The 26,422-nt window shown below is 48.0% G+C and overlaps 1 protein-coding gene across 7 annotated transcripts in view; it reads right to left on the bottom strand.

The window, feature by feature from the left end:
• Positions 1-5,222: 5,222 nt before the first annotated feature.
• The window catches only part of Hrh1 (histamine receptor H1), a 90,938-nt gene continuing 69,738 nt past the window's right edge, over positions 5,223-26,422 (bottom strand). For 5 of the 7 annotated variants that reach the window (XM_052720850.1, XM_052720848.1, XM_052720849.1 and 2 more), the window contains exon 2: positions 5,223-8,146. In XM_052720850.1, the coding sequence (XP_052576810.1) occupies positions 6,642-8,111 (1,470 nt within the window). In that variant the 5' untranslated portion in view covers positions 8,112-8,146 and the 3' untranslated portion in view covers positions 5,223-6,641. Of the gene's footprint in view, positions 8,147-25,409; positions 25,434-25,540; positions 25,660-26,422 lie in introns of those variants that run through there. The other 2 variants (XM_052720852.1, XM_052720854.1) reach the window with 2 other exon arrangements.

Raw genomic sequence — 26,422 nt, 5'->3', positions numbered from 1 at the left:
TAAGCTTCAGCTACTTAAACCTCACCAGGTAGCCCTGGCTTCCCTTACAGTGAGGTCCAGCCATCTGCCTGGCTCTGGGTGAGCCTTAGATCCAAGTGAGGATGCCCCACGCTGAGCTGGTAGGCAGTTCTTTCTCTTTCAAATGTGAGCTTGGGCCGTGGGCATGCGCAGAGGCGCCTGGGAAAAATGGGTCCCTAGCACCTAGCTGAGAGGGGTGTAACTCCAGCCTGCTGCAGCTGCTGGCTCAGGCTTCTCACCAAGGTGCTCCTGGCCTGCTAGGGATTCCAGATCACCCCAGGAGGACAGTCTTCACTGTTAACCAGCCTAGAATGCCTCCTGAATGCCCCAGGGAAATTTGGGAAGACCTTGTCTTCTTTCATTTTCATTTAATCGGATTTGGTGGTGGGTCTTGTTGTTGCTGTTTGTGACAGAAGGTCCCACTGGGAAGCCAGGACTGTCCTAGACCTCGACCTGTACCAGGCTGGCCAAGAACGGACAGGGATCCACCTGCTTGAGCCTCCTGAGGGCTGAGAACCTAGGCAAGCACCAACAGGAGGGTGGAAATAACTCGGAATGCTCCCGCGACAGGCCAGTACACTCCAGAGGAGACAAGGTCCAGAACGCCCCATTCCAATGCTCACCACCACTACCCTCAGGCTGAACTCAAGGGAAAACCATTGTTCAGAACCTACCAGCAGGCTGATTCCAGGCAGCAGGAATGCATATGTTGAATTTCCCTGTCATGGGAGGTCACCCCAACAGAGGACCACACCTGAAGACAGGGTTCACCTGCCAGGATCTAGTTCCCATAGTCCAGCTCGGCCTGGAAGTACAGGCCAGCATTCTGCTGTCCACTTCCCCATGCTGGCTGTCTAGGCCAGTGCCAACTGTCCGGCCAAAGCTCCTTTGCCATGGTTCTAGATATCTACGGGTACCAGGAATAAGAACTTGGGATTGAACCTCACCCTCTTGGCCCTTTGCATCTCCAGTTGTGACCAAGATTCCCGAGAAGGCAGCCTATCTATAAGCCTCAGAGCGGCACAAAGCACAGGAGGTCAGACATGAACAGGTTCCAGCTGGCAGAGAAAAGGCCTTGGAGGCAGGATGACAGTGAGACCTCAGCCTCTGACCACTGAGAGCCAGTCTAGACTCTGGGAGGGGTCATCAGGACAGACAAGAGGCGTGGGAACCTTGTGGAATTTGTAGAACACCATAAGCTACCGTAAGACAAAATGCTCAAGACACAAGCTGGCTTGGACAGTGGGAGGCAGGTGTGCCATCTCTGCCTGTGTAGTCATGGCAGCTCAAACATCTCCTAGAAGGATGATGAGTGTGAGCTCCCTTTCCCAGGTGCCATGTTTCTCTTTGGTAGGAGGACAGCACAACCATGATATATGTGAGGTAAAGTACAAGGTGGTGTGACTCCACAGTCCTTTAGCTGTCTTTGACACAAGATTCATCCACAGGTGCCCAAGCCTCACGTGGAATTTTCCTGATGTGTATAGAGGCACTGGAATTCTTCCGTGAAGTGCATTGTGTGCCACACCTGTTCTACGGAATGACTGGCATGGTTTTGTACTTGTGTCTGAGAGGACTGAGTAAATATCATAACTGGATCCTCAGTCTTCTGTCACAGTTCAGGCATCAAGTTCATTTTTCTGAGACTGATCATGCCATACTTTTGAATAGCCTTAAAGGACAATCCATCTCCAATATCCCCAAATGCAAGGGTGAAATGTCTTGGTAATGTATCTACCATAGTCAGAATGTAGTAGACTAATTTGACTGAGCCACAGCTCAAATAATGACAATCCTGGGTCTCCCAGTCCTGCCAAAAACAGAAAAGCTGTAGCCTTTACTAATAACCCCTGACTAGCCTTGCCCATTAGAACATACTAGTATATTTGTCACTTGCTTAAACCAATCATATCAGTGGTGACCTAGCTGCCCTAGGATCTCCCCTTATCTGTGCTGAAAAGGAGTCTGCAATGTCCTCTCTGTGTAGTCACCATTTTGCCTTCATGTATGATGGTGGGCCCCATCATGCCTGAATCTTTCTTGATATAATAAACACTCTTGCTGATTGCATACATGGATCCTAATCTCCTGTGGGTCTTCTCAAGTTACCTATCAGAGATGTCTGTGACCTTGGGCCCAGCCAGTTCAACAAACTCCTCACAGGCAAAGCCAAGTTTCACGGTGAGACTAAGTCCACAAGGAAAAGCAGAAGTAACTCTGTGTGTTTCTCTATGCATTGAATGCCATGAGCTTCATTCAGAAACCTGGGGAAGGGAGAGAAATCAGTCTGGAGGTGAAGAGATGCCTTTGTCAGTGAGGGAGCATTCTGTGCAATCATGGGGAGCAGAGGTCTGACCTCAGCATCCATGTTTAATGCTTGCAAGTAACCTAGCAATGTCAAAGGCTGAAACTGGAGAACCAGAGGAGCAAGTTGCTGCCTCACATACCCTCCTGCAGTAAGCGGCAGGTTTTTTTTTTGATGTTGTTGTTTTGGTTTTTGTTTTTTTAGACAGGGTTTCTCTGTGTAGCTTTGCGCCTTTCCTGGAACTCACTTGGTAGCCCAGGCTGGCCTTGAACTCACAGAGATCCGCCTGGCTCTGCTTCCCAAGTGCTGGGATTAAAGCTGTGTAACACCATCGCCTGGCGGCAGTTTGTTTTTAAATGAGTTATTGGGCTGGGGAGATGACTCAGTGGGTTAAGAATGCCAACTGTGCTTCCAGAGGTCTGAGTTCAGTTCCCAGCACCTACATCAGGTGACTTCTAACTTCTGTTACTCCAGCCCTGTGGGATCCATGGGCACCGCTCAAACATGGTGCAAAGAAATACATGCAGGCAAATACTCATCACATAATTTTTAAAATGTCAGTTATGATAACATCACAATTCTAGGAAGTCATTATTAAGAAAATTGTATGTGAGCATGGTGGGGCATCCTATAATACCAGCCCTGGAGAGGTAGAGGCAGGTGGATCTGTGTGTTTTAGTCCAACCTGGACTACATTGTGTGTTTCAGGCCAGTCAGATCTACAAAAAGTCTCATGAAAAGGGAATCTTTACCTTGTATGAATTATTATAAATTGCTATGGTTCAAATATGGTCTTTCCTTGATCTCATGCAAGAGTTTAACGCCCAAAGTTTTATGTTAAAGGAATTAAGAGGTTTAAAAAAATGAATCACATGGTGGTTAGAGGTGCCGGCCTTTGGGAAGTGGTTAAGGTAGGATATAAGTTCACTGATGGGGCTTAGTGGCTGAAGCCTGAAGCCTTATATAAAACTAAGGAAAGACCAGACAGACAGACACACATCACGATGTAATGTGGCCTAGGAGAGTCCTCAACAGAGCCTTCACCATGCTGTTTCATCCTGAACTTCCAGACTATAAGCCAACATAAACCTCTGTTCTTTAAAAAGGAGCCTGCCTCATGTACTTTGTCATAGTAGCAAACCCAAACTAATTCATAACCCTTGCACATATTGTTATGCAGAAGTCAGTGTTTAGTCAACTGGTAAGTTTAGCAAGTTGGTCATCCAAAGAACTTGCCTGAAGTTAATCAGCACATTGGGAGAATCCTCACTGGGCTGTTATCTGCAGGCTCTTATCAGTAACTGACTCCTCTCCATAGAGAGTATATATATATATATATATATATATATATATATATATATATATATATATATATATATATATATATATATATGCAAAAGCCTGGTCTCCCCTGGACACTATGCAGGCCACCTACCCCCGATTCTTCCCAAATGGGCTGAGGCTGAGTCATCTCTGCACCACAGTCCAGGGCTTTTTGTATTTCCAAGATGAATCCAACAATCTAGACAGGAGCAGAAGCAGCTGATAGAGCAGAGAGGAAGTGTATCCCAGAGCCGCACAGTGGACCTCATGTTTCTCAACATCTCCGTGCTTCTGCTTGCCTGGTCATGGAAACAGGGAGAGCCCAGTATGCTCTTAGTTAGTGGTGGTAAGGCACAAAGCCTGGCTGTTGGCATATGCTTGTGGCGGCAGCGGAGACGGTGGTGGCGGTGGTGATGGTGTGTGTGTGAGTGTGTGTGTGTGTGTGTGTGTGTGTGTGTGTGTGTGTGTGTTGTGTGTTGATGTCTTCCTTTATCTGTCCCAACCTTGGTTTTTGAGACAGGATCACTTGCTGAACCTTGCTGATTCAGCTAAATGAGCCGGCTACTGAATGCCAAGGACCCTCAGTCTCTGTCTCCCCAGCACTGGGATTACAGATACATGCTTCCACATCTGGTCTTTTTAAAAAAAAGATTCTTTTTCTTTTTATATGTGTATGAGTGCTTTGACTGCATATTTATATGTGCACTTTGTGTGCATCTGGTGCCCACGGATACCAGAAAAGGGCACCTGATCCCCAGGAACTGGTGTGAGCTGTCATGTGGGTGCTGGAAGCCAAATCTGGATCCTCTTCAAGAGCAGTCAGGTTCTTAACTACTGAGCTATCTGTCCAGGCCTATCTTTACCTTTTAGATTTATTTTATGTGTGTGTGTGCATGTGTGTGCGTGTGTGTGTGTATGTGTGTGTGTGTGTGTGTGTGTGTGCGTGTGTTTGCCTTCATGTACACCACATGTGTGCTTTGTGCCTGAGGAGACTAGAAGCAATTAGATCCCCTGGAACTAGAGTTATAGATTCTCGTGAGTCACTGTGTAGGAGGTGGGAACTGAACCTGGGTCTTCTGAATGATTAGCCAGTGCTCTTAACCATTGAACCATCATTCCAGCACCAATGTTTCATGTTTCTAAGTTTTAAGTGAAGGCTTCCTGTGTAGGAACATCAGGAAACCCGAGCACCATCACAGGCACCTTGTTCTTTAGGTGACAACTTTTATTTATTGATCCATCTTGTCCCTGTCAGACCCCAAGTCAAAGCTCTTTTCTCTGCACCTGCTGTCTGTACTGTTCACCCCATGCATGGCACTTAGCCACTGTGGAGTCATAATTCTAAGTACCCTTCCATCCTGAGGCACCTTGGGGAGGAGTTCACTCACAGCCTTCTCTGAGATTCTAGAAATGGGCCAGTGCCAGCCTCTAAACCCAGCAGTAAAGTCCCCAAGATTCCCCGAGCCTGAGCATGGAGAGTGTCTCAGGATGCAAGGCAGAGTGAGAGGGGAACATTCTAGAAAACAGAAGTCATTTGAAAGGATACTTGTAAATTTGAGCAGACACCAGACAGGAGTCCTCTGTCAGGCTTTCATTTCCACCTGTTCCCTCACCCCGTGAGACTCAGAAAAGGAGGCACAAAGCAGTCATGGAACAGTACCCTTCCAAATGTCCTGTTTAAGGTAAGCATCTCATTTGGACAGAGCATGCACACAGGAACGCAGACACAAAAGACCAGCTTTTACAGGGGTTCCTACTTGCAACACGCATTGAGGCTTAACATTACACTTTAAAATATAAATCACAACCAGACTGTGGTGTAAGTAAAACTGGATGCTCTTGTGCCTTCAAAAGGATTCACTTAGCATGTGTGACTAGAAATCACACGGTCTCACAGAAAGAAACCACATTGTCCCTTCCGAAGGTCACCCTCTACGGACACAGATGTGCTCCATGCCAGCTGCTTGAGAAACTGTCACCTCTCTTGGTGAATACCATGAGTACTTGACAGGATGCATTATTATTATTTTTTTTCCTTTTCGGAGAAAACTGGTGACAAGGAGCTGGGACCACACAACTTTCTCATCCCCAGCTTCTCACAGGAATGTCAGGAGACATCAGGAAGCTCATCTCCCTGCTGGCTTCTCAGTTTCTCACGGCACAGACCGGACCTGCTCATGAGAGCCCCCTGGTGGAGCTTCCGAGAAACAAGCCTCTGGCCTTTATTTTGCTTTGCTTTTAAGACGCAACTGTTCAAAAACCACTTCCTCCTCCTGATTTTTGAGGTCAGTTCTTGTCACTGTGTGTTGTTGTTGTTGCTGCTGCTGCTGCTGCTGTTGTTACCATTTTAAGAGCCAGAAGGAATTAGGAGTTGAGAAGGATGGACTTGCAAGCTGCCTAATTTCCTAGCAACTCTGAGACACAGGTAAGGCAGGTTCCAGGGTGGGGCAGACCAGACAGCCCTGGAGAAAGCTGTAGGAGAGGCTCAGAAGAGCTGTGTTCTGAGAAGTGGTGGATGCAGTGGAATAGCTGCCATGCCTCTCCAGGTGACCCCTGGGAGGGGACAGCATCTGTGTGTATGTCTCTGCAGTCACATAGCTCTTGCTTGGGAATTCTCCGAGTTCAGGCTTACCCTCTAGAAGAACTCTGCCACACATTCCCCTGATTTGGTTACTAAGGAACTCACTCACATCACAGAGCCAGACTTCCCATGAGCACCTGAGACACCCACAGTTCCTGAGGGCCAGGCATACTCTGCCAGGTCGCTTCTTTCAAATATTCTGCTTTCTACCCGAAGTACAATCTTCCTGCCAACCACCGCCACCTGCTCTTCTTCTGACGGTCCCTGGGAATGCCTCCATACTGCTCAGCCCAAGATCTTAGATTCTATTCCCCAACGCCCAGGGCCCTAGTGACGCCCATGCTTTCTTCCTCTGGTTCCCTCTTGGACATCAGACGCTGTCCACCCACTATGTGGCATCCTCTTGCTGTGCCCTTAGGAGCGAATGTGCAGAATTTTCTTGAATGTCTTCTTGAAGTTCTCATTGCACAGGGGGTAGATGAGGGGGTTCAGCGTGGAGTTGATATAGCCCAGCCAGATGGTGAACATGTGCACGGGTTCGCTGCAGCAGCTGTTGCAGAAGGCAATGACCATGAAGAAGATGAAATAGGGAATCCAGCAGAGGATGAAGGCCGCCATGATAAAACCCAACTGTTTGGCCGCCTTCCGCTCTCGGTTCAAGTGCAGCCCAGACACATACTGTCTGGAATGTGAGCGGAACCTCTTCCAGGTGATCTTGATGTAATCGAGGCCACTGTTTGACCCGCTTCTCAGTTTGTCTCTGCCCAGCCCTGGCTCTATGCTGGTGTCAGAGTCTGTGGTCCGGGAGAAGGACTGTCGATCCACCAAGGTCTGGTCCTCTGATGTCTCACTGATCCGCCGGCAAGTATTCAGGTTCTGCTCATCCCTTTTGGGCTGGCTCAGGGCCTGGCCAATGGCCTCTGAGCCTCTGCCACCTTCCTCGGCCATGGTCTGTGTCTGCATGGTGTCTAGATGGAAACAGTGGTGTGTGACTATTTCCCTATCCTCCCCCTGGCTGAAGACAGTGGGTGAGTTTATCTTCTTGGGGTCTTCGGAGGTTGACTTCTGATCCATTCCTCCACTAGTGTCTCTTGATGGCCTTTTCAGGACCCCCCAGGGTGACTCTTTCCCAGGTTTCTTGGTACTCTCCTTGACATCCTCTGACTTCAGCTTGATTTCTAAGAAGGAAGGGAGGGAGCCATTGGTGAGCTGGCGGTGTTGACAGTGTCGCCGCACAGCCTTGTAGATCTTCACATAGAACCACAGCATGAGCACAGTGGGGAGGTAAAAGTTGATGATGGCGGTCATGATCTTGAACCACGTGACATTGTAGAAATCTGTCTCACACTTGTCTTCCCGAGGCTCTAAGGCCGGGGACATGAAGTGATGCCAGCCAAGAATGGGTATAACCCACAAGAAGGAGAGAAACCAGGCCCCCAGGATGGTGGCCGACGCCCGGGTCTTGGTTCGATACCTCAGGTACCGGAGGGGTTGCTGGACAGAGCGGTATCGATCAATGCACAAGATGAAGACACTGAAGATGGATGCTGTGCTGGCCACATAGTCCATAGAGAGCCAAAAGAGGCAGAGGGGGCGGCCCAGGGACCACTTGGTCATGATGAGATAAAGGATGTTCATGGGCATGACAACTGCACCTACGATCAGGTCTGCTACCGACAGGCTGACAATGTACAGGTTGCCCACGGTGTGCAGCTTACGCTCACTGTGTACGGCATACAGCACCAGCAGGTTGAGACCTACTGTGACCAGGGAGATGCTACTTAGAACCACCACCAGGGGCAGCAGCTGAGGGCTGGCCATGGCGGTCCTGTTCCCCTCACACATCTTGTCTTCAAAGGCTGAGGAGATGTTGGGAAGGCTCATTGGCGCAAGGGCAGCCTCTAACGATGGCTTCCGCCCTAGGAGAAAAGACATGAGATCAAAGTCAGCGATCACCTAAGATCAGGCTGGGAGATACTGGGGGCAGTGGATACCCACTCCGCCCTCAGGACACATGTATTCACTCTATGTCCTCACATTCCATCAGTGAGTAGTTGTTGATTCCTGGCATTATTCTGAATATCAGAGATTTTCGTGGAGTTTGCCTGCCAGAGTTCCTTGTGCAATCAGTACCTTGTGCAAGTCTTATTTCAAACACGTCCTGATTGACCTGAGCTTCGTCTTGTCTTCTATGTCCTCTTTGCTGGTTGCTGGTCCTGAGACAAAACTGTGGCCAGAAAGAGGGAGTGGGGCTCACAAAGCATTCTCTCTCTGTGACAGATGCCAAGCTATGAAAACCACGCTTTCCCCTCTGCTCTCTTCCTGGAAGGAAGTGAGGACGGGTGTTTCGAGAATGACAGTAGTTTGGAGGTGCTCAGGGAAATGTTAAGAGAACCTCAGAGGCTCCAATTTAGGGTTCAGTTGTTACTCAGCTGCTGAAGTGACCCCAGAATCTTGGTGAACACTAAAGTATAGCAGCTAAATTCTTTCTTTGCTTAGGTGACTACCCAGGGAGAACAGACCTGTAGCTATGAGCATCCCTGATTGGGTGAGATCCTGGGGGATGGGAGAGGTACAGAGACATGGGCTGAATCTAGCCTAGCCCCAAGAAGGAAGGTCCTTGCACTACGGATATAGTTCAGGGATAGAGGTGTGGCTAGCACCATCAGGGCCTTGGCTTCCATCCCAGCACCACAAACGAGATGTTTGTTTATTTACCTATCTATTCACCTATTTATTTACTTTTGTCTGTCTGTGTTTTGGAGACAAGATCTTGGTATAGGCATGAATGGTATGGAACTCTCTGTGTAGATCAAGCTGGCCTTGAACTTGCAGAATCCCCCTACTTCTGTCTCCCCAGTGCTGAACTGCAGGTATGAGCCACCATATCTTATTGGTTAAAATATTAAGGCAACTCCACATAGTTAAAAGGGAGGTTTATTTTGTGGGGTAACTTACAAGTGAAGGGATAGGTTACAGGGTCTGGGAAAGGTGTAGTGCGATCCGGCTGTGTTCTCTGGAGAACTCTGCTCAGTCTACCTCCAGTGTTCAGGGTCCAGGAACCAAGAGAGCTCCCCCATCAGGATCTCGGGTCTTCAGGGGTCCTCTCTCGGCTCCACCTTGTAGGCGTGACAGTTACTGAAGCCTCAGAAGGGGTGGTATTTCTAGGTCAAAGCTGGAACGGCTACCCACTACAATATCTGGCTTTAAAATGTCAATGTGCTTATTACTTTATGAATTGTAATAAGCAAATTAATATAAATTTTAATTTGCTTACTACATACAGTTCAATACAATTTTTTAAAAGGGGCTTAAATAGTCTAGGCTGGCCTCAAGTCACCAGGTAGATGAAGACGACTTTGAACTTCTGACCCTTCTGCCTCTATCCCTTGAGTGCTGAGATTAAAGGGTGTACCATGCCCGGCTGATGCATGCTGTGTTCTCCATCCCCCTTCCTCCTTCATATTTGTGGAATGTCTTTTATGCAAAGAAAGGAACAAAAGCTGCTTAGCATGCAGGGAAGCCTCACCTCCATCCTTAGCAAAAACCAAACCAAACCAAACCCACAAACCAATAAATGAATATGGTAGTATCAACTGTCAACCTGACAGACTCTAGAGTGGTTCTCGACCTGTGGGTTGCAACCCCTTTGGGGGCCGACTATCAGACATCCAGCATATCAGATATTTACATTACAATTCATAACAGTAGCAAAATTGCAGTTACAAAGTAGCAATGAAAATAACTTTATGGTTGGGATCACTACAACGTGAGTAACTGTATTAAAGGGTCCCAGCATTAGGAAGGTTGAGAACTGCTCCTCTGGAAACACAGGCCTCTGAGCATGCCTGTGAGGGATTATCTTCTTTAGATTAATGAATGTAGGAAAGCCTAGCTCCACAGAGGGTAGCCCATTCCCTGGGTAGGGGACCCTGGGCTGTGTAGAATGCAGAAAGCTATCTGAACACACATTCATTCATTGCTCTTGGCTTCTTGGCTGTAGATACAATGTGTTCAGCTGCTTCCAACTCCTGCTGCTGTGACCCACCCGCCCTGCCCCCAAAAGCTGAAAGCAAGAATTGTTGAGCCAAAATAAACCCTTTCTGTCTTAAATTGCTTTTGTTGGGGTATTTGTATCACGGAAACAGAAACTAAAAAGACAAATAACTGTATGTGAGATGAATGAATGAATGAATGAATGAATGAATGAATGAACGAATGAATGAATGGTAGTAGGATCTGGCTCAGTGGCAGTACACTTGCCTGGCATTCTCTATACCATCAAAAGTAATTGAATAGGGCTAGAGAGGCGGCTCCGTGGTTATGAGTGTGTGCTGCTCTTCCAGAGGACCAGAGTTCTGTTACCAACAACTACACTGGGTGGGTCGCAACCCCCTGTAACTCTAGCTCCAAGGGAACCAATGTCCTCTTCCGGCCTCTGAGGACACTGCACTCATGTGGACACACTACCCTCCATATATAATTAAAAAAATAAAATCCTTACAAATCAACAAAGAAAACAAAGGTGTAAGAGGCAGCATGCTGTGAAGCATTTTAGCTCGGAGAGCTTATTCATTCAGCAGCCCACACTGGTTGCTGTCGGGCTCCTTTACATCCTGCTGACCTAGCCCACAAGCAAGAAGGCTGCTTTGCCCTGCAAAGCTGCAGGCCTGGGAATAGAAGCTGTTGGGAGCTGAGTGTTTGGTGGGGAAGCTGTTGGAAGTAGGGGGCTGTGGGGGGCAGCTGCTGTTGGAAGTAGGGGGCTGTGGGGGGCAGCTGCTGTTGGGGGGAGCTGTTGTTGGGGGAGCTGTTGTTGGAGGAGCTGCTGTTGGGGGAAGCTGTTGTTGGGGGAGCTGTTGTTGGGGGGGCTGCTGTTGGGGGGAGCTGTTGTTGGGGGAGCTGTTGTTGGGGGAGCTGTTGTTGGGGGGGCTGCTGTTGGGGGAGCTGCTGTTGGGGGGAGCTGTTGTTGGGGGAGCTGTTGTTGGGGGAGCTGTTGTTGGGGGAGCTGTTGTTGGGGGAGCTGTTGTTGGGGGGGCTGCTGTTGGGGGAGCTGCTGTTGGGGGGAGCTGTTGTTGGGGGGAGCTGTTGTTGGGGGAGCTGCTGTTGGGGGGAAGCTGTTGTTGGGGGAGCTGTTGTTGGGGGAGCTGCTGTAGGGGGAGCTGTTGTTGGGGGGAGCTGTTGTTGGGGGAGCTGCTGTTGGGGGAGCTGTTGTTGGGGGGAGCTGTTGTTGGGGGGAGCTGCTGTAGGGGGAGCTGTTGTTGGGGGGAGCTGTTGTTGGGGGGAGCTGTTGTTGGGGGAGCTGCTGTTGGAGGAGCTGTTGTTGGGGGAGCTGCTGTTGCGGGGAGCTGCTGTTGGGGGGAGCTGTTGTTGGGGGAGCTGTTGTTGGGGGAGCTGTTGTTGGGGGAGCTGCTGTTGGGGGAGCTGTTGTTGGGGGGAGCTGTTGTTGGGGGGAGCTGCTGTAGGGGGAGCTGTTGTTGGGGGGAGCTGTTGTTGGGGGGAGCTGTTGTTGGGGGGAGCTGCTGTTGCGGGGAGCTGCTGTTGGGGGGAGCTGCTGTAGGGGGAGCTGTTGTTGGGGGGAGCTGTTGTTGGGGGAGCTGTTGTTGGAGGAGTTGCTGTTGTTGGGGGAGCTGCTGTAGGGGGAGCTGCTGTTGGGGGGAGCTGTTGTTGGGGGAGCTGCTGTTGGGGGAGCTGCTGTTGGGGGGAGCTGCTGTTGGGGGGAGCTGCTGTTGGGGGAGCTGTTGTTGGAGGAGTTGCTGTTGTTGGGGGAGCTGTTGGGAAGCATGTGCATGTGCATTTGCAGAGAAACCCCTGTGCTCAGCTCACCCTGAGGAATGCCTGCAGTTCCATGGAAGTGGGAAAGCCTTGGGGAACTCTGGGAGCCGGCTGGGAGCCCAGAAAAAACTGGCCACACAAGGAGCAGGGCAAACAGCACTGGCCCTGCACAGGCTGAGGCAATTCCAAGAAAGGAGGCGGAGCCTTAGGGACAGGCTTGAGGGATGCTGGGGACTTCTCAGGAAAAAGAGCTGCCTCACAGGCCCATGGACTCTAGGCCTGGGGTCTATGGTCACACAGGGAGCGCTGCAGAGGGCCCACAAGAGAGATTCCCTCTACTCCATGTCCCACTCAGGACCAGCTACTTTATTGGTAGTCCTAATAAAAATGAAAGAAAACAAAAGAAAAATGTTTTTTAATACTGGGGATCAAACATACAGCTTCACCCTTCCCGGGCAAATGCCCTAGCACCACGCCTCACAGCCCTAAATAAAAATGTTCAAATGATTGCAGAACATCCAGGCATCTGGGGATCATTCTGAGTGCAGGTGCTGGGCAGCTGCAGGGTCACAGGGTCACAGTGGCTGGGAAGTATCTGTGCTATATCCAGCCCTTAGACAGGATCCAGCTTGGAAATAACACATCAGTGTGCTTCTCCCCCCTTTTGGACCAGCAGTTTGAAGAGCAGATCCATAAGCAGTTTCTAAAAGAGGGCCAGACGCTTGTGACAAGAGGGTGAGACAGGCCAGCACAGCCCTCATCCAGCCTCACAGCCCACAAAGACTACAGAGAAGGTGGAAGGCACGACCCTATCCAGTCTTCCATCTCAAGAGAGACTGACAAGAGGGTGGGGGACACACAGAGCAGAGACCCCCATCTGGCCTCATATCCCACAGGGGACTGAAGAGAATGTGGGGGGCATGGGCTCCCATCTGACCTCACAGACCACAGGGGACTGAAGAGAAAGTGGGGACATGCAGAGACAGGGGCCCAGGGCCCATCAGGCCTCAGAGCTTACAGGGGACCGCAGAGAGGGCAGGGGAGGGGACTCGGATCCTTCACACCCTTATACACCCTCCTTCCCCAGTGCCCAGGAGACTGAGCAGCCTAGAGCTCTAGGAAGGCATCCTTATATTAAAAGCAGGAAAAATTGCCTCCCTCTTCCCTCTCCCCGCTTCCCTTCCTTTACTGCTAGGTGGGGGAGGCACGGAGCTGGTCAGCTGGTCTGGGCAATGAGGATCCAGGGAAAGGCAGCGGTGGGCACAGCGGACAGGGTGACATTCTTCTGAGTTACAGTGGTGGATACAGACCAAAGCCATCAGCAGGCGCAGGCTCTTTAGCCATCACAAACACTATGATCCAACCAAGTTCAAGTACTGTGAGACAAGCCCAGGGTCAAAGTTCCTTCCACACTCCAGACCACAGAGAGGAAGAAGCCAAGCTCTGGGCATCTCTCACACATCAGTTATATTAACCTGAGCAGCCCAAGCTCAGAGAGGCCAAGTAACTCACTTAAAGTCACACAGCTAGAGAGCAGCACTTCCTGAAGACTGTAGTCTAGGTCTGCTCCCTTTGGGTTTCTCGCCTGAGTACCACTAGCACTTGGGGGAGAGGCCGCTCTGTGGTGGGGGCTTCCCTGTGCCTGGCCTGTACAAACATCTCCAGCTTCTGTGCTTGGGACACCAGTAGCAGATACCTCCCAGCGTGACAACCACATGTCTGATGGCAGATGTTCCATGGGGGACAGAAGAAACTGTGACCAGAGCTATGACACATTTGTCTAACCTAGGACACAACATGCATCTCACAGTAAGGGGGACTTGCTTGCATTGTGGGTTTAAAAGGGTGTGTGTGTGTGTGTGTGTGTGTGTGTGTGTGTGTGTGTGTGTGTGCCACCCATGTGCAGGTACTCTCAGAGGCTAGAAGAGTATACTGGATCCCATGGAGCTGGCATTATGGGTAGTTGTGAACTGCTGGACTTGGGTGCTGGGATCCTCTGTAAGAGCAGTTCGTGCTTTTTGTCACTGAGCCACATATCTCCAGTCCTTGTTTCGTTTTTTGAGACAGGGGTTCATGTAACCCAGGCTAGCCTCCAACTAAACACCCTATATAGCCAAGGATGACTCTGAACTTCCGATCCTCTTATCTCATCACCGATGTGCTAGGATGTGCCACCATGCCCAGCTTTATGCGGTGCTGGGGACAGAACCCAGGGCTTTCTGACTGCTGCCAACTGAGCCCCATCCCCAACCCCAAGGTTGGCCTTTCTCAAGTCAGATCTTATCTAGCAGAGTAAAGAGTTACCTTGAGTGATCTAAGCTCCCTCTTCATGGGAAGCACATGACAAGCAGTAGCTTCCATCTGCTCTAAATTAAAAACCATCCATCTTTCTCAAGGCCAAGGATCTAACTAAAACCTGCAGATGGTGGTTTCAGGTGTAGCATTCAAGGCACCTAGTACTATGCCAGGTATATAGGAGGTGCTCAATTATTGCAACTTCTATATTTTCCAACAGCCAAGCTGCCCCAATCTAGCTAATGGGACCACCATTAGCTATAACAATAACTTCTTGTTATTACTGTGGCATTTTTCTATCTATCTATCTATCTATCTATCTATCTATCTATCTATCTATCTATTTATTTTAAAGGCAGAGTCTTACTATGTAGACCAGGCTGGCCTTAAACTCACAGAGATCTGCCTGCCTCTGTCTCCCAAGTGTTGGGCATGTGCCAGCACCAATTTGAACATTAGATATGATTTATCTTATTGATGAGTACTGTTCCATGCCTTTTAGACAATTTGTCTAGCCTTCCCTGGAAGCCTCAGAGTTAGAAATATGTTTCGCAGTAATCATCCACATGAACCAATAGGCCCAAGGTGGATAATCTCACCACCTTAAAGGTTGAGATGGGACAAGAGTTAAAGGTTATCTTTGGCTATTACATGACCTCAAAAAAAAAAAAAAAAATCCAAACCAAAACAAATCAACAAGCCTCTGAGCTGATAGCCACTGTGTTAGTCCCGGGGAAGACTGACTTGTGGCTGTGTGGTTTGGATATGGATGCAGGGCATCCTATAGGGGCTCCTAATTGCCAACATGGGGAGGAGCCTAGTAGGGTCTCCACCCCCTTGGGGGTGGGGGAAACTGCTTATCCTGGGTATCCAGGTAACTCTCTGGGACCTTCAAATCTTGGAAGAACAGGTTGGTACTGAAACTTGAACCTGACCCTGGCTTTCTCTGGCTTCCTATTTCACATGGTGTGGCTTTTACCTTCCACATGGGCTCCAAACCCATCCCCACCATCGGCCACCATACTGGGACTGCTGAACCTTGGCCTTTTGGTCACCTGAATTCTGAGCTGCATCATTTTTTTCCTTTATAGCTAACCTGCCCTGGACATTTTGTTACAGTAACTGCAGAAGAGAACATCACATAGTCACTGATACCCAATCTAAGACCACTCATGACAATATGGGAAAATCTTAGCACAAAATTAAATCTTCTCGATATTATCTGTACAGGCTGGTGCCAATTCTACTAACCAGAAGGCTCTGGGAGAGGGAGGACCTCTGTGTGCACACAACTTTCTCTAGGCTGTGGAAAATATTATCTTTTTTTTTTTTTTTTTTTTTTTTTTTTTTTTTTTTTTGGTTTTTCGAGACAGGGTTTCTCTGTGTAGCTTTGCGCCTTTCCTGGAACTCGCTTTGGAGACCAGGCTGGCCTCGAACTCACAGAGATCCGCCTGGCTCTGCCTCCCGAGTGCTGGGATTAAAGGCGTGCGCCACCACCGCCCGGCGGAAAATATTATCTTTAATAATACCTTTAACAGTAGGAGTCATGGATGAGATCTGCCTTAATAACAAGAAAAATAAAAACTTGTCAACCATGTTTGTTTTTAAAAACACAATAAAATAAATTTCATTAAAAAAATACTAAAGCAATGTTTTCACAGGTTTATTTTCTCTATAAGAAGTGAGAATTCAGGATTCCATTTTGGCACACTCCAAACAGCTCCCTATCCCAGCCTGCTCTCTTCATTTGTATAGATGCCACTTCTGGTTGAGTAAGCCAAAACATTAATTTCTTGGCTCCCACTCCAAGTAAAAAGCATGGCGGGCAAGGGTATGCCAAAGACAGCAGAGCCTTGTCAAGTCTGGGAGGGCATCATTTCCACAAAGCCCCAACCATGGCAATGCTACCTTCTGCGTCCACAGAGCAGATGCCAGTGGTGGATACCATTTGAGCTCTGACTCAACCTCAGTGGAAGAAGCAGTTGGCAGGTGTCCTTGAGCTTGGGCAGAGGCCCTCAGGGACCTTCTGAGGGTGCAGGTCTATATGCTGGTGTCTGGGGCTTGGAGAAATGGCTCAGTGGTTAAGAGTGTTTACTGCTCTCAAAGAGGACCTTAGTTCAGTTTCCAGCACCCACATGGAAGCTCAAACCATCCAGTTCCAGAGGATCCAACACCCTCTTCTGCCTCTGACAACACCAGGAACACACATGGTGCACATTTTCACACATGAAGGCTAAACAGCCATACACATAAAATTAAAATAAATAAATCTTTAAAGGAAATATACCATTTCTTAGATATTGTACTAAAGGCTCAAGCCTGAAAGAAGAAATTGGTATGCTGGATTTAAGAGTCCAACAAAGAGCCCAGCATGGTGTGGGGTGTTAGATTACACTAGATTGTGTAGCAGGAATCTTAGAAGGTCTTATTAATAAAATCAAACCTGAGGCCAGTTATTGGGGTGAATGCTGAAAGATCAGAGAAGCAGAACAAGCCACAGCTACCTCGCCTTGCCAATTCCTCAGCTGATCCTGTTTCCTCAGACTGGAAGCCTCTGAGTCCTCATCCAAATGGGTCTCAGCTGAACTGCTGCTCCAAAGCCTAAAAGCTTAACCAGCCAAATGCTTCTAGTTCCTGGTCTTCACGCCTTATATACCTTTCTGCTACCTGCCATCACTCCCTGGGATTAAAGGCGTGTGTCACCATGCCTGGCTGTTTCCAATGTGGCCTTGAACTCACAGAGATCCAGAGGGATTTCTACCTCTGGAATGCTAGGATTAAAGGTGTGAGTGCCACCATTTTCTGGCCTCTGTATCTAGTGGCTGTTCTGTTCTTTGACCCCAGATAAGTTTATTAGGGTGCACAATATTTTGGGGAACACAATACCACCACAATCTAGCACTCATAAGGCTGAGGCAGGATGATCACTATGAGTTCAAGGCCAGCCCGAGCTACATAGTGAGTGCCAAGCCAGCCCTGGAAAAATAAGGAGATCCGGTCTCAAACAATCATGGGAAACTCTGTGTTTCAAAAGAAAGTGTAAGGTTGCAGAATGGGAGAGGATACTTTATATTTGATCTGTATGTAATATATCCGGATATGCCCACAATTCACTGTGCCTGTGACCGTGGTCACATAGGAGTGTGTAGACAAGTGGTGGAACTGACCACTTTGGGCAAACATACCATACTCACATGAATGAAACCGCCTGACAAATCCTTTCTCAGACATCAACATCAGGAAGGAGCACATGATGACAAAAAGAACCCTTCCCACACAACCATGGGAAGATGAGAAACGATCCCATTTAAAAACCAGAAAAGGATCTGAACAGACATTCCACCAAAGAGATAGGATGTGCCTTAACACATGAAAATGTCTGCAACAGCGAGTCACCAGGGAAATGCAAAGCAGAACCAGAGTGACACACAGGGTTGTGTCTACTCTGCTGATTAATAATTAAGAACAGCGGCAAGTTCCGCACGTGGACAACTTCGCCTCCAGGGCTGCAGGGAAAACGTGAAGTGGCGCAGGTGCTGGGGGAGGCAGCTAGATGTTATACACAGCCCAGAGAAACCAAGACCGTGTCCGCAGGAAAGAAGCACACAAGCGCTCACAGCAGTACTCACAGTGGCCCGGAGAAACCCAAGGCCAGCAGCTCGTGACTGCATCCTGACCACACAGTCTGTCACGGAAAGGGTCACGGTATGCCAATCAGGGAGAGGGAACAAAACGGATAGGCTGAGCATGGTGGCACACACCTTTAATTCCAACACTTGGATGGCAGAAGCAGGCGGATCTGTTTGTGAGTTTGAGGACAGCCTGATCTACACAGCAAAGTTCCAGAAACCTTGTCTCAAAAACCAACCAACCAACCAACTAAACAAACAAACAAACAAAAAACCCACAAAAGAACAACAACAAAAAACCCACAGTGAAACACAAAGGCAGTGATTATCCAGAACCAGCAAATCAGAGACAGACAGACAGACAGAAAACAAGCAGAGACAGAGAGAGAGAGGAAGTTTGTAACCACTCCGAGTGGTCCGGGAACAGGAGGGAACTTTGGAGAATCATGGAGCATGCTGCCACTGACTCTGCTAATGAGAAACTGCGAAGTTGGTAACTGAATTTTTATTTTTAGATTAATGTTAATTTTAGGTGCAGGAGTGTCTATATGTGTGTGTGTGTGTGTATATATATATATATATATACACACACACACACACACATGTATATATGTGTAGTGTGTATGTGCCTGGTGCCTGGGAAGGTCGGAAGAGCACACCAGCTCCCTTGGAAATGGATTTAAAGATGGTTCTGAGCTCCCATGTCGGGGCTGGGAATGGAACGTGGGTCCTCCAAAAATCAGTCAGCACTCTTAACTGCTGAGCGATCTCGCCTAGTATTTGAACTGTATGCCTCACTTTATGAATGAGCGAATTTTATAGTATATAAATTATAACTCAATAACATTGTTGAAGAAAAATTTTTTAAATTCCTTGGAAGCAGAAGGATTGCAACTTCAAAGACAGCTTGGGCAATGTAGTAAGACCCTACCTCAAAATCAAAACCAAACCCAGAGAAATATCTTAACAAGTCAATGCTTAAGAAAGAGGCTGCAGGGCCAGGTGCAGAGGCATGCACCTGTTACCCCAGCCCTCAGGAGGCAGAGGCTGCCTGGGGCTCTAGATCTATGCATCTGTTAAAATCATCCTCTCCCTATCAGCGTGGAAAACGGTGGATTCTAATATTCTTAGGACCATTAATTTATTCATCTACTTAAACATTTTAAATTTGCATTTTATGTGTGTGAGTGTCTGCGAGTATGTACACCGTGTGTGCCTAGCCTGGGAAGATCAGAAGAGGATGCTGGATCCCCTGGAGCTACAGATGGCTGTGAGCCCCCATATGAGTGGCTGGATCCTCCGAGCCAAGGGTGAATGGGTGAAGACAGAATGAATGGACAGATGGATGAACACAAAACTGGGTGAATGAACATCAGCTGGCATCCATAGCCACACTGGTTCCCACTGCTGCATGTTCTTGGTTCTGAGCCAAACCTGGCGATGCTGAGGACCCCCAAGTGTGGGAGCAGGGTGACAGCCTGTTGGGCCCCAGGTTACTCGGCTGAGGGACACACACACGAGGGAGTAAAGACCTGGATCCTCTGGAAGAGCAGACAGTGCTCTTGCCTGCTGACCCATCTCTCCAGCCTCTCAGTACCATTTCAATGACAGCCAGCTCATTGGTTAGCAGGACGATAGCTTCAGCCAGTACCAAGACTTACCCGCTTCATGGGTAGTGGTAGAGCACATGAGCACATGCCTGGCACATGTGAGGTTCTGGGTCAAATCAAACAAATAAAGCACCTGTGTGTACACACACACACACACACACACACACACACACACACACACACACACACTTCATTAACCTCATAGCTTCCTGGTAAAGGGGACACAGTGAAATGTCACAGTTAACTTTTGAGTTACTCCTCAGAATTTCTCCAGTCTTCCCATGTCACGGTGATATAAGGGTTTAGGAGTTGGCAATTGTTTGCCTGTCTGGCCCATCCCCACAGTGACAGCTGAATGCTCAATTCAGCTGTTTCTTCCCCCTGTGTTTGGACATTAGTGATGGGAAGGCAGATGGACCCGCCAAGCTGGGGAAGGCCCTGTTTTCTCAACCCTCATTCTGCTAGTGGTCTCCCCTAAATCAAAGATGTAGAAACTGAGGCTGATAGAGCTTGATGCCAACACTAAGAGACCCAAGGTGGGGAGACAATGAGCTTGGGTGTGACTCAGCAACAGGGTGCTTGCTGAGTATCTGGGGCCCTGGGTTCCAGCCTCCAGCTTCAGAAATACAAAAGTCCAGCAGCCATGAGAGTAAGTTTCACTCGAAGGGCCACACCACAGCACGCCCATCTTCTCAGACCTTTTGGCGACCTTTGCTCCCCTCACTGCCAGACTTCCTTTTCCTTGGAAGAGAGAGAAGGAAGTAAATGCTTTAAATAAAAATATTAGGGAATGGAAAATATGAACATCTGTGCTAAGGTTAGGCAGAACCAGTGAATGCAACACGCAACCCAGCATGTGACTGTCATTTCAGGATGCAAGGAATGAGGTTTCCTTTTTTCTCAAATCCCTGAAGATTCAGTTTTGAGAAAGACACTTCCAAAAACCAAAATCACCCAGAATGTTCTCTGCTTCAGAGGAAAAACAATAACAATAAAACAAAACAAAAAACAGACTTACAAAACTGCAGTAAGAGAAAAGAGGTGGGGTGATGCTTAGGGACGTGCCTGGGATTAGGCACTCTCTCGTGTCTGTCTCCCTCAGCCGAGTAACCTGGGGCCCAACAGGCCGTCACCCTGCTCCCATGCTTGGGGGTCCTCAGCATCACCAGGCTTGGCTCAGAACCAAGAACATGCAGCAGTGGGAACCAGTGTGGCTATGGATGCCAGCTGATGTTCATTCACCCAGTTTTGCATTCATCCATCTGTCCATTCATTCTGCCTTCACCCATTCATTCACAAAACCTTTACTGAAGGAAATTTTCCTCATGAATAGATGGAAGAACATCTGAAAAGCAGACCCAGCTCCTGCTGTCCTGCAGTGGGCAGCTCTTACCAGTAGCTCCCACCCCTGCCTTCCCAGACTGCATCTCACTGTTCTGAACCTTCTACTTCCTGGTGATGGGGTGGACATGTTTCCCCCCCTTCTTTACTAAGCACAACTGGAACCCTCTGGACATGTTTGCAATGCTCCATTGTTCCAGCTACCTGGAAGGATGAGGCAGGGGCATCACTTGAGCCCAGCAGTGTGAGATCCATTGGGTAATATCATGAGATTCCATTTCAAAAGCAAATGAGCAAATAAACCAATCCCCAGAAATCACTCTATATTTTAGTCTTAATTATATGTACGAATATGTGGGGTATGTGCACCTAAGTGCAATTACTCAAGGAGGCCTGAAGGGGGCACTAAACTCCCTGGAGCTGGAGTTACATGTGGTTGTGAGTTGTCTGATAAAGTGCTAGGAACTGAACTTGGGTCCTTTGCAAGAACAGTACTCATTCTTAGCCACTGAGCCACCTCTCCAGCTCCAAGACACTGATTTTTTGTGTGTGTGTGTGTGTAGATTTTTTGTTTGTTGTTTTGTTTTGTTTTGTTTTTTGTTTTTTACACAGGGTCTCACTATTTTGCCCTGGCTGTCCTAAAACTTGCTACATAGGTCAGACTGACCTTGGACTCACAAAGATCTGCCTGCCTTTGCTTCCAGAGTGCTAAGATTAAAGGTGTACAATAGTACACCCTGTCCAGATATTCTTAAGATAAGCACAAGGCTGACAGGTCTCGGAGAGGCCAACTAACCATGAAAGTTGGAAGCCCAAGAGTGACCGGAGGATGAGTTCCCTGGACTCTTGCTTGGCCACACAAATAAAAGTATGAGGTACAGTCAGGAACCAGGGGTGCAAAGAGCATGAGAACTTCCAAGCAAAGCCCACTGTGTCTAGTCCAAGGCCCTAGAAAGGGAGAGTCTGGCAAAGTGGAGAAGCCTTCCAGTCATAATTGACTCTACTCCAGCCAAGCCCTGCAGAAGACCCTGAAACATACGCTCACTCTTGCCAGTAAAGAGACACCAACACAACTTAGCTCTTCCACATGGTTCTCTACTGTGGTGATTTGAATAAGAATGGCCCCCATTGGCTCATATATTTGAATGTTTAGTCATCAAGGTGTGGCACTACTTGGGAGGGGTTGGGAGGCATGGCCTTGTTGGAGGAAGTGTATTGCTGGCAGTGGGTTTTGAGGTTTCAAAAGTCCAAGCCAGGCCCAGAGTCTCTTTCTTCCTGCTGCCTGTGGATCTGGATATAGAACTCTCAGTGACCATGTCTGTTTGCACACCACCATGTTCCCCATCATGATGACAATAGACTAAACCTCTGAAACCGTAAGCCAGCCCCAATTGAATGCTTTCCTTTATAAGAGTTGTCATGGTCATGGTGTCTCTTCACTGCAATAGAACACCAACTACAACACCTACAGACACCACTAGAGAGCAGGTCTCTCATCTCCATTGGGGGTGACAACCCTGTACCCCCACAGTGGTGGCACTTGGGAGCAGGAGCCCTCAGTCTCTTCTAGTGTCAGCAGAAACTGAGTGGGGTGAGTTCACTTCCACCTGGAGCTAATGCAACACATCTCCCTGAAATGGCCCCTTCTGCCCTAACAGGGTCATATGAGACCAGAGTCAACAGAAGCCTGAAATGCGACCAGGGCCCCCTAACATAGTCCGGAACAGTGCCCACATTTTCATCAGCAATCACTTGTGGGGCAACTGCAAGTAAAAGTTTAAAAGGTAAAAGCCGGGCAGTGGTGGTGCACGCCTTTAATCCCAGCACTCGGGAGGCAGAGGTAAGCGGATCTCTGTGAGTTCGAGGCCAGCCTGGACTACAGAGTGAGTTCCAGGGAAGGTGCAAAGCTACACAGAGAAACCCTGTCTCAAAAACAAAACAAAAAAGATAAGAGCTGGGGTTGAAGAGATGGCTCAGATGATTAAGAGAACTTGCTGCTCTTGCAAAGCCCTGAGATTGGTTTCCAGCACCCACACTGGACATATTACAAATGGTTGTAATTCCAGTTCCAGGGGATCTAATGCCTTCTGTTGGCTTCTGTGAGTACCAGGCACATACATAATGCGCGTGCACACACACAATATGTGTGTACATATAGACAAAATGCATACACATAATATAAAAACAAATAGATCTTTCTATTTTTCTTTTGGCCATGGGCTGAGGACGTAACTTAGTTATTACAATGCTTGCCTAGCATTTGAGACCTGGGTTTGATCCTAGCACTACCTAAGTCAGGCATGGTGGTACAGGCCTGTAATCCTAATCCTGGTACTTTGGAGGTGGAGGCAGGATGATAAATTAGAATTTCAAGGTCATTGTTGACTACATGTGGGTTCAAGGACAGCCTGGAATACAGGAGACTCTCTTCCGGAAACAAGCAAACAAAAATGGGGGCCAGAGAGACGGCTCGCTGGTCAAGACTGCTTGCTCTTCTCTCAGAGGACCTGCATTCCTTTCCTAGCACTCATGTGGGGCAGCTCACAATCACCTGTAACTCCAGTTCCAGGGGATCTGACACCCTCTTCCAACTGCAAGTCCCTTCCAGGAACCTATACACACACACACACACACACACACACACACACACACACACACACACACTAAAAAATATTAAAAATTTAAAGAGACAATAAACAAGGAACAATAGAAAGATACAAAAGTCTCCCGATAGTCTGAATTTTTTTTTTTTAAGAATTGTCATAAAGTGTTTCAGGGTTCAAATGTGAACGTACTTGACATAAATACAAAAATATTATCAGGAAAAATAGAAAGTATAAGGAAGAGCTGGATGGAGATTTTAGGATAAAAATATTTGAAATGCAAACTCCACAGATGAGCTCATCAGCACAGTGGAGGGAACAGAGTAAAGACAGGGAACTGGCCGGGTAGCCATGTCTATAAACCGAGCACTTCAGAAGCAGAGGCAGAAGGACTGCCACAAGCTCAGGGCCAGTCCAATCTACCACAGGGAACCAAAACCAAACCAAAACAGAGAGAGTGAGTCAACTGGGAGATTAATCAATAGAAACCACTCCATTTCAACACCAGAAAGGAATCGACTACACTTAAAACAATGAAGCAAGCTCCACGGAGCCATGGAACTAATACAATAGATTTCATACTTATGTAATAACATTGAAAGGATATAAGACAGTAAAGATGAATTGTACCGGGGGGGGGGGGGGGGGAGGGAACCTGCTAGATTTTCCTAAATTGACAGATGATGCAGAATGCGTTCCTGAAACCTGACAGAAACAACTGATGGGAACAAGGTTTATTCTTGTTCACTGTTTTGAAGGGATTTCAGTCCATCAGAGCAGGGCAGGGGGGCATGATGGGACAGCTCCCTGGAGGGAGACCATATAAGCTCATCCCCATGGTGATGGACCGGTGGCCTCTTTCCACCAGGCAGGCTCCATTTCCTAAGGCTTCCAGTGTTGCAATGTGTGTGTGGGGGGGGAGACAAGCACTCGCTCTATAAGTTCACAGAGGACATGTTTACTACATGAGCCTGTGAGGGACACTTCAACTTCACATCATCACAGGTAGACCCAGCAAATCCAGACCCAAAGGGATCTTAGCCAGGACACAGCCCCAACAGCTCCTCAGCAGGACACAGGACAGTGAAATCACTGACAGCTAAGCACAGAGGGAAAATCTGGACAGAGCCCAGGGACATACAGTCTTGCCATAATGAGAGCATTACTTCTCATCAGAAAACACCAGAGAAGAGAGTGGTGGGCAGTGATGCTCAGAGGGTGACATGTGGAAGCTGGGAGCCCGGAATCTTAGAGATTGAAGGGAACCAACATGTCCTCAGATAAAGAGCTTAAACAAGACTTTCATGCTGGAACAGCCACATCATAATGAAAACAAACAAATAAATAAAGCTGTAAAGGAATGGAGACACCCAAAGCCCACAGATGAGGAGGCTCGGCACAGTGAACAGTTCCCCCAATGAGGTGTAGGTTTACTATAGTTACCCTCAGTTCACAGGAAGAAACCTTACTCATGTGGATAAGATTGCTGTAGGGCTGGGGAAATGGCTTGGTGGCCAAGAGTGCACTCTGCTCTTCCAGAGGATAGGAGTTTGGTTCCCAGCACCTAGGTCAGGCTATTCATAACCATCTGTGATTCCAACTCCAGGGAATCTGACGCCCTCTTCTGGCCTCAGCAGGCACTGCACTCATGCAAGCATAACTGCATGTGTGCGTACATGCAAGTACACATAATGACAAATAAAAATTAAATAAAAGGATTATTCTAACATGTATGTGGCAATGCAAAAGAACTAGAATAATGAAAACATTTAAAAGATTACACTATTTATTGATTGATTGTGTATGAGGGGTATGGGCATGCCACAGCATGTATGTGAATTCAGATGGTCAGGTTTCACATCACTTGTCTTTGCCCACTGAGCCATCTCACTGGCCAGGGTCTCATGTAGCTCAAGCTGGCCTTGAACTCACTAGGTAGCCGAGGTTGACCTTGAATTCTTCAGTCACCACCTGCCAAGTCCTGGGATTACAGGAATATGTGCTACCACACCTGGCTTGAATGAAACATTCTGAAAAAAATAAAACAAGAGAAACCTGCTCACCCAGTTTTGAGATGTCACAGGGCAGAACACTTATAACTCTGACACAGGTGGGGGAGCCATGAACAACGGAGCAGATCAGAGACCAGCAAGCAGACTCCAGACACGGCAGAGGAGCCGAGGCACCGAAGGAAGAGCAGAGGGGCTTTTAGCTAACGGTACTGAAGCATTCCCGAGCCCTCAGACAAGAGAGCATGAACCTTGACCTAAGCCTCATGTTGGTTTAGATATTAAACTGTAAAATACAAAACTATAAAATTTTTAGGCTAGGCTAGGGCATCTTAGACTTGATGCCAAAAGCAGGGCACAGGAGGAGAAAAAAAAAATGACAAAGTGGATCTTATCAAAATGCTAAACTTTGGAAAAGACCACGTTAAGAGGATGAAAAGCCGAGAACACAATGTGCCAACCGCATAGCTGCCAAGGACTACACTTGGTATACATAAAGAGCTCTTCCAAGGCACGGTGGCTCATGCCTGGTGGCTCAGCACTGGGGGAGTAAAGACAGGAGGATCACGCCGGGCGGTGGTGGCGCACGCCTTTAACCCCAGCACTCGGGAGGCAGAGCCAGGCGGATCTCTGTGAGTTCGAGGCCAGCCTGGGCTACCAAGTGAGTTCCAGGAAAGGCGCAAAGCTACACAGAGAAACCCTGTCTCGAAAAACCAAAAAAAAAAAAAAAAAAAAAAAAAAAAAAGACAGGAGGATCAAGTTCAGGGGCACTGAGAGTTTGAGATCAGTTTAGGTTACACGAGATCCTGCCTCATAAACCAAACCAAATCAAACCCCAAGCCAAACAGACTCTCAAAACTCCACAGTAAAGAAATCTGATTAGGAGACAGGGAAACACTGTGAGAAGATGTTTAACCAAGAGATAAACAGAGGGCC

The sequence above is a fragment of the Peromyscus californicus genome, unplaced genomic scaffold, assembly GCF_007827085.1.
Source record: "Peromyscus californicus insignis strain IS unplaced genomic scaffold, ASM782708v3 Scaffold_6__1_contigs__length_162567912, whole genome shotgun sequence".
NCBI lineage: Eukaryota > Metazoa > Chordata > Mammalia > Rodentia > Cricetidae > Peromyscus > Peromyscus californicus.
Note: the sequence above shows the minus strand (reverse complement) of the source record. Positions and strands in the feature narration are given on the sequence as shown.